At 42.2% G+C, this 8,710-nt stretch overlaps 1 protein-coding gene across 1 annotated transcript; it reads right to left on the reverse strand.

Annotated features, from left to right (window-relative positions):
- Positions 1-422: 422 nt before the first annotated feature.
- On the reverse strand, positions 423-1,284 carry LOC146973104 (E3 SUMO-protein ligase ZBED1-like). The gene is made up of 2 exons (XM_085799164.1): positions 922-1,284; positions 423-821 (listed from the first exon to the last, which is right to left on the reverse strand). Exons 1-2 carry the CDS (start codon positions 1,282-1,284, stop codon positions 423-425), a joined length of 762 nt encoding a protein of 253 aa, XP_085655290.1.
- Between the last annotated feature and the right edge of the window lie 7,426 nt (positions 1,285-8,710).

An 8,710-nucleotide genomic window follows, 5' to 3' on the forward strand; every position in this document is an offset into this window, starting at 1 on the left:
ACCTGCACACTTGAAGGCAGTACTTGCCTTGGCCTCTTGTTATGAATAATACAAAATGTAAACAACAATGTAAAGTGCAGCATCAAAAATAATTGAGCAAGAGGACTTATTACAACCTCAAAAACAGTACTTGCCTTGACCCGTTATGAAAAATATAAAATGTAAACAAGATAAAGTGCAGCATCCAAAATAATTAAACAAGAGGGCTTAATACAACCTGCACACTGAAAAGCAGTACTTGCCTTGACCAGTTATGAAAAATATAAAATGTTAACAACAATGTAAAGTGCAGCATCCAAAATAATTGAACAAGAGGACTTAATACAACCTGCACAAGGGAAGTGCTATCCCTCAGTTATAAATAGGTAATGTGTAAACAATGTAAACATTACACAAAGTGCAACATCAAGTCAGTTAAAGATCTATGTCTTTATGGTGAGGTTCTTCTGCAAAAAGATGAGCATATCAACATGCTCTGGATCAAGCCGAGAACGGCTGGCACTCACAATGTCACCTGCAGTGGAGAAGACTCTTTCGCTTGCTATGGAGGTGCCAGGGACACAGAGGTACCGTTGAGCAACCTTGGAAATGTGGGGGAATGTGACCTGATGTTCTTTCCACCAGTGGAAAGGATCAGCATCCACATTAAGGCCAGCAGCTGCTTTGTATGAGGAAACCTCTTCCTCAATCCATTGGGGAAATGCTTTGGTCTGCTGCTCTGTTTTGAGAAGATCCCCAAATAACTCTGACATGGCAGTCTTCTTTTGAGGAGGGGACACCTGGTCCTGCTCGTTGCTTGGGCCTTCTTGTACTGCTTGAACCTGCAAAAGAAAAAAAAATCAAATCAGTTATGTAATTTTAATTCACATTATGAAAACAATAACAATGTATATTAAAAATAATAAATAAATTATCAAATACCTGATGCTCCATAATTTCACTTGTGAGGTCCTTGTAGACTTGGTCACAGATGACTTCATCAAGAATGGGTAATAACTTGAACCTTGGGTCAAGGACTGTGGCCCTGTGCAGGTAGTCTAGAAGCTCTGGATCAGTGTATCTCTTCTCCAAATCCCGGGTGACTGCTGACTTGGCATCCCGGATGGTTGGACTGTCCTGAGGATCTGGTGCCATGGATTTCAGTGTTATTGTTTTGAGCGGGAGAATCATGGATGAAGTGGGAGTTGATTCACTGCTCATCAGAGTTGTCATTTTCTTGAGAGGGTTAAGCAGCTGGATGAGCTCCTCTGCCAGCTTCAGTTCACTGTCAGTCAGCATGGACATGTCTTTCACAGACTTTTTCACAGCTTTGTCAAGTATGGCAGAGTGAATACTGTACTTTTGTGGAAAAATGTCACCACTTTTCTGACCTTCCCCAGGAGGTGTGACACTGAGTTGAGGGACACAACTTTCTTCGCGGCAAGATTTAGGCTGTGTGCAAAACAGCCAATGTGTGGTCCAAAGACATCTGTGTTACGGATGGCATTCACAATGTTTTGTGCATTGTCTGTGGTTACAGGAACAGGGATATTTGCGCTCTCTAGCTTCCATTCAGTAGCTGCAAGCACTAGTTCTTCAGCCAGGTGTTCACTTGTGTGGCTTTCATACAGTGGATGAGTCTGCAGCACAAAGCCCTTCATTTCCCAATCATGTACTGTATGTAGTGTACAGTCACTGTCAGGTAGCTTACTGTTGCTCGGGAGGTCCAGCTATCGGTGGAGAGAGCAAGGTAGGGTGCTTGTCTCAGTTCGTTTTCAATATCCCCCCGGCATACTTCATACAGTTCTGGGATCATTTTACTGCTAAAATGGGTGCGGGAGGGTACATGATAGCGGGGTTCAACAGTTTTCATCATGTGGCGAAATCCGCTGTCCTCAACCACTGAATACGGCTGCATGTCTTTCGCTATGAAGACGCCCACTGCTTTCGTTATCGTTTTATGTTTTTCGGAGTTTGTTGCATACAGTTGTTGGAAGGCAGCAGCAATTGTCGGTTGCGCTCAGTTCGCCGTCGAAGCTGACGCCGACCTGCTCCGTGCTGCTCCAAGTGAAAGAGACGGGTGATGGCGACGTATGTGAGAGAACATACCTGCTACGTATCCGATGCTAGCAAAGCAATGCTTGCACACAGTAGTCTGTTTGTTGACTGTCCTTTTTCCGTTCTCATCGTAGTCAACGCTGAATCCAAAATGGTCCCACACCGCAGACCTGTACGAAGACGGTGCCTCTTCAAACTTTCTTTTTTCGGCGTCTCTTTCACTCGCCATTGTCTCTTCACCTCTCTGGCTCAGTGCCACGCGCTGGTCATGCCGCCTAAGAGCCAATCAGAAGGTCCCAGGAGCCAGCCAGCGCTCCTCAGCGTTCAACATTTGCATGCAGAGCGCTGATTGGCTCCTAGGGAATTCAGGGACGTTCTGATTGGCTCTGAGGCGGCATGACCAGTGCATGGCACTGAGCCTGCTTTGGCCTGAACAATGTGTTTTGAATGTGTTTTGAAACTTTTTTGCCGGGGAAACGTACCGAAAATACCGTTGTTTGCCGTTGTGCATTGAACCGAACGGGCGTATTGAACGGTTCGGTAAAATACCGAATATTGTTGCATCCCTAATGAACACACACACATCACCACAGAACGTTCCAATTATGTTTAAACATAAAATGGCAAATAAATGAATCTTGAATCTTGCTCTCTGTTTATGAGAGTTCTGTAATCAGACAGGCATACAGAATCCTGCAAGACCCATCCCATGTGTTGTTCTCTGAATATGAATTGTTACCCTCGCTACCCTACGCTTACTTAGTAGGCAAGTTACTTATCTATTTACTTTATACTTATTTATTAATAGCGGTGCCTTATTTTTATTATAGCACTGATTATCAAATTGTCTGCTCCTACTTCTGTATTCTGTGTTGTTCTTGCATATTTTTAGTAGGATCGGGGTTATGCAATAGTTTTTATTATTGCCTATTTGGCCCTGTCTATCCTTCTTGCTTTTCGCTGCTACTGTAGGCTATGTCATCGTACGACTGGTGTTCTGTTGTCATGTGCTTGTACTGTGATGCATAGGCGCCGATTTATGTTTTTGCCCGTGGGTGCTCAGTTATTATTATATATATATATATATATATATATTATATATATATATATATATATATATATATATATATTTATATATATATATATATATTTTTGGGGTGCTCAAATTAAATGAATACCACCAAGGTAATGGTTGTCTCAAACTGACTTTTATTGCATAGATATAGTCACCAACCACAACTAAATACGACACAGTCTATTGACAGCGAGGCTGGATGTGCGTATGGAAACAGTGGATTTTTTTAGGTGCTGTGGCTACAAGCAAATCTCATATTGTCTCTGTACAAAGACAACAAAGACCTTTGTAAATGTGAAAACAGTGTAGACCTATACAAGATTTGTGTTTGGGCAACACTGATCGAAATGAATTTATTCATGGCCACATTAAGTGAAATTATTAACTTTACCGATTATCCATCTGATTATCTCTCCTGCTGCGAGCGCACAACTTATTTCAGTGTGACACTGACTGTATAAAGTCAAATATATAGATTAATATATAATGAGCTCCTGATGCTCAGCTCAACGGGTGAAGAGAACATCTGTAGGCGGAGACAACTCTCGCCGGAGACGCTCAGAGTACTCCTGTACTTTGTAGTACAGGAGAGCCTGGCTTTAGTTAAACTTTAGACTCAACATACCTTGCTGACCCACGAAACTGGCTTCGCAGTACACTCCTCTGGTACTTTCGTCCCTGCTGACACTTGCTGCTGGCCTGTCCCTGTCACTGCCGCCACCGCTGCTGCTGCTGCTGCTGCTGCTGCTGCCGGGAGCATTGGTGGTTGTAGACGCAGTTCCACTTAGTTTTCTTATTACAAACTTGTCCATTTTTAACCGCCGATACGCAGCCAACCTTCACATTTTTGCTGTGTGTGTACGTGACGGCCTCTTGTTTAGCCGTAGCTTGTCTCGCTCGCCAGACCCTGCTCCAGAGAAGAAGCTCCGCAGCCAAATCCGATTGGTTACGTGACTACGCTAACGTGTGCACGCACAGAGCTGTAATGATTTTGATTGGATAATACAATTTAAGTAAATGCAGTTCATTTTAAAGATACAGTTTCACCACAAGTTTAATTTATTCACTCTTTTTATTTTGTTTTTTTGATCGGCCATCCCGATTGGCCAGTGGGTGCTCAGCGTTGCCAGTGGGTGCTCGAGCACCGGAGCACCCACGGGATCGGCGCCTATGCATTGTCATGTGGTTGTTGTGTGTTACCATGTGTTGTTTTGTGATGTGGTCTTGTCCTGTTTGGCGATACAGTCTACTTGCACTTCAGCCGACAATGAATTCCCCTCAGGGACAATAAAGTATATCTTATCTTATCTTAAAGCAGAAGTAAGTGATATATTTGTGTTAATATAAGTCTTAAATAGTTATATCTTCCGACAGCAATCACTTACATAGAGTGTTTGGACTGAAACACGGGTCTCTCAGTCCCTCTGCTCTGCTCTGAGCCGAAGAGAAAACATTTATCGTATTCTACAGTTTTTATCCAATGAGGAGAGAGAACGGCATGCAGGGCTGTGTGTGCAGCCAAGGAACGCAGTGAATGTGGCGACGTAAGGACGAGGACTGTTATGGTGCGTTCAAGGAAACTCGTATTTTTCTGACCGTGAAGTGGTACCAGTTCGATCTGGTACGAGTTCACCGGTCGGAAGTTACGAGTGGCCGTTATAGTGACTTTCACCGGTAAAACAGGTCGGAAAAACACGAGTGGGTTGCCTGAAACGCTACAAAGTCGTAAGTTGTGACTTGAAGCTGTAATTTACAATTTCAAAAGCCTGCCTGGAACGCAGCATTAGCGAAAACGACCGGACCACTTACTTCTGCTTTAAAGACACTCACTGTGGTTTTGAATATGGAGACAACTGCTTGCTTAAGGATAATTCTCACAAAACAGAAACCAAAACAGACACCTGCATGTGCAACCTAAAGTTCATGAACAAACATCTTCAAAGTACATCCAAGGGTCATGGCCGGGACATCAAAAGAGCTGTCCAGTGCCAATTACTTATTGTCATAAAGTCATAAGTCATAAAATGGTTATAAAATGGTCAGTGACTTGTGCCAGCGTTTCCTCCCGTGGCTGCTGTAGCTCTGTAGTTATGTGTATTTTTTTTTTTCATGTTTCATATCAAACTGTTCTGGGTTTAAGATAGGCTACTTAATTCACTACATCTGTTACTTCCCTCCACGCAATATTTTTTCTGGACTCCACTTCACCCAAAATGACTTCGATCCACGATCTCTCTCTCTTTTTTCTCTCTCCCTCTTTCCTTGTTTGCATCATGGCCGCAGGTGAACAGGATGCACCTAACTCCTTATATGGTGATCAGGATCTCCTTATATGGCTATTCATGGGCGGAGAGCTATGCTAATTGCTGATCACCGGGGGCGTGCTGTTAATTTACGATGGGTGGGCATTCATGATCTTACACATGTGCTTACAATCAAATCTGAGTTTCCTGCACCGTTCATGAATCTGGAGTAGAGTTTTAGTAGCGTGAGCTTTTATGTGCAAATCTATACACAAATTTACTAACGTTTCATGAATGAGACCCAGTGTGCGTGACAGCGCCCCCCTTTACCAACCGCAGAAAACTGCGTTTGACGTATATACTATACGTCAATGGCACCCAAGCGTTGTATTTTGATTGACATATATACGTATATGGCTCCGTTTGCCTCGCCCGAGGAGCAGGGGTTGGGCACGGGCAGCAGCATCCGAACATTAACAGGCAGCATTAAATCAATCTAATTAAGAAACTGTAGTAGAATATGTAGTAAATACGATCTGACAAGCTAAGCTAATAGCCACAGAGCATAGCCACAGAGCCGTTAATGGCTCACGGTCGGGACACACAACAGTAGTTTACCAAACCAAACTTCCGATATTTCAACAGTTTATTGTCCGAGTAACACAAGCACACAGAATCACATCCTGAAATGTTCCCGCAAGGGTCCAGTTTTTATTATTTTATTTTTATGTGTCCGGTTTGTTTCGTATGTCCATGGTTTGTTTACATGATTCTCGGCGCGTCTGCTTCCATCACAGCAACACCTGGCGCATCAGCTGACGCAACCACGTCCAGAAAATTACCGTCTAGTGTCCGAATTCTCCTGCCGTCATTCCCTACATCATGTACATGATGTAGTCCACTATATCATATACGTACATGATGTAGTGTGGATAGGGAGTGAGTGAGTGAGTGAGTGAGTGAGTGGATGATTTCGAACACAGCCAGTGACTCCAAATGAAGGCACTTGACTAACAGAGGTGGAGACTTTATTACTCAGTCAGCCAGTAATCAGGAAGCTTTCAGATTATAGGGCTGACCCCACCACTATAAGAGAAACAGCCATCATAAGAGTTTCATATTCATTCTTGTATTCCTGAAGATTACTGGAAGATATTTGCAATGTTTTCAGGTTGGTGTAACTATTTTTGTCATCATTATATTTATAGTTCAGTCAGACAACTCTGAAATGAGAACAAATAATTTATTGAGTGTAAGCATGGCAAGCTGGAGCACAGAAATCCTTGAGCATGGCTGCAGCAGGTTTGGCCTCAGGCTCTGTCTCTGTTATTCGTTCCCTGAATGATCTGCTTTGCCAGACATTATGGGATCATAGAGACAGAGCCCACAGGTGGATGCTGGGGAGGAAGTGGGTTTGCAAAACCTCATAGGCAGCAGCAGCAATGAGATGTAAGCAGTAGTCAATAGTAACATAGCTCCTCCAATAAGTTCTCGATTTGTCTGTGATGTTCAGTTTATGCTTATTGACTATTACTACTACTACGAAGTGTTTCTTATGAAACGTGACTTCACTGTTGTATTTGTGCTTAAGTATTTTGAGTGTTTAAGTTAAATATCCTTCTCATTTAGTTTTGGGTTAGTTAGTCCACTTGGTTATAGTATGGACTATGTTGTTTGTACTGTACTTGTTTTGCTCGAGCAAAAACAAAAGTAAACACGGCCAGGTTCACCTAACGCTTGGCCAGTGTGTCCTCTCTTTTCTCATCATAACAATCACAACCACCTGATTCTCAATAATCTCTCAGAGTGGAGAGTTACTTGAACGCCACACTGTTAATGTGTTTTTGTTTTGTGTGTGTGTGTGTGTGTGTGTGTGTGTGTGTATGTGTGTGTGTGTGTGTGTATTTATTTCACATAAATCACTAATAGAAAAACCACAACAGGTATTATTAATTCATGTGTATCAACCTATACAAACTAGGTGTTGAGTCTTTTCCCTTTAAAAAATGAATAGGGGAGAGTGGGGTAAGATGAGCCAGTTGGTAAGTTGACCCACCCCTTGTTTCTAGGAAACTATAGGAAAAAATGAGCATGTGACCAAATATTTGGGAGGCAGGCATCATTTCATGGAGTCTGTGAAGGTTAGAACCACGTGAGTAAAGTGGTTTAACATTTATGACCAAAAAATCATTTTTCACTCTCGAGAGTGAATTTTGTTGATCATAAGTTTCATGAGAATTGTGTTTAGACCAAAAGAATTGATTGCAAATTTGTTTTATACATGGGTTGTGGTATCTATGAGCTACAACATGAGGTAGTAAACCTAGCATGAAACTGCACCATTTTAGCTGTGAGAGCAATAAACCCAAGCCAAGGTAGCTGTGGGGTAAGTTGATCCATTTGGCCAGGGGTAAGTTGAGCCACCTATCCTATACACTTAATGAATATATTTTGGCTGTATATGTCCAAATGATTAAATCAAGATTCTGTATGTTTGTGATTATAGTGCCAAACTTTACTTTCAAAGAAAAATATCTGGGATTCTTCCCAAGATGCCACGTAATTGTAAAACTCCCCAAATCTCAGTGAGTTGGTGGCTCAGCAGGAAGTCCCTGCAGTTTGTGTTCACCTCTAGCCTGGACGGATGAAATATTAAGTAAAGGGGGAGGTAGGAGATGGATGGAAGGAAAGAAGGGGGGGTTGATCAATTTACCCCACTCCTATGGTCAAGTCACAAGACCACTTTTTTTGAACATGCTATATTTTAAAAACAGTTATATTTACACTCATTCTGTTAATTTGTAGGGATGCAAAACATACTGAAATATATGCAGATGTGTTAGTTAGCAACAAAACTATAATTGTCTTGATGTAGTGATCCTGAATACAAAAAGTGGCTCAACTTACCCCACTCTCCCCTACTTTTGACTTTCCTTTGTGTGTAGACAGGGAGAACTCTTCAGAAGCATGTTCAATGCGGTACACAAAAGAATCCAATGTCCGATACGCTGTGTTACATGTTATTGAAGATGGTAGCTTGTAATGGGAGATTGTAACATTATAAATGTATGCCTTCTCTCTGACTTCCTGTCTTTTTATGTGTCTTCTGCAGGTTTAGAGGAATTGCTGTCAAACTTAAAAAACAGCCTTGAAGATGTCTCTTATTTGTCAAACTTCCTGCTCGTTGCCGGGGTTCTTATTATGCAAAAGTCGGTGGAGACTGACTTTACATGTCCTTGTCATCCTAAATGGAACATTATGATTGTGGCTCCATACTTCGTCATTCCAGCTGTTCTCGCCTTCATCTTGATGCGTTTCACCGTAGGCTTCAAGTTCTGTAACAAATGTACCTTTA

This window comes from Trachurus japonicus, chromosome 15, assembly GCF_045865225.1.
Source record: "Trachurus japonicus isolate A0001 chromosome 15, Traja_1.0".
Classification (NCBI taxonomy): Eukaryota; Metazoa; Chordata; class Actinopteri; order Carangiformes; family Carangidae; genus Trachurus; species Trachurus japonicus.

What these genes read in the sequence shown, in the direction of transcription:
- LOC146973104 (XM_085799164.1), bottom strand. Translation starts at nt 1,284, where the DNA reads ATGTCCATGCTGACTGACAGTGAACTGAAGCTGGCAGAGGAGCTCATC. An exon ending in GTGAAATTATGGAGCATCAG is followed by an intron (nt 822 to 921) that starts GTATTTGATAAT and finishes TTTCTTTTGCAG; the next exon opens with GTTCAAGCAGTACAAGAAGG.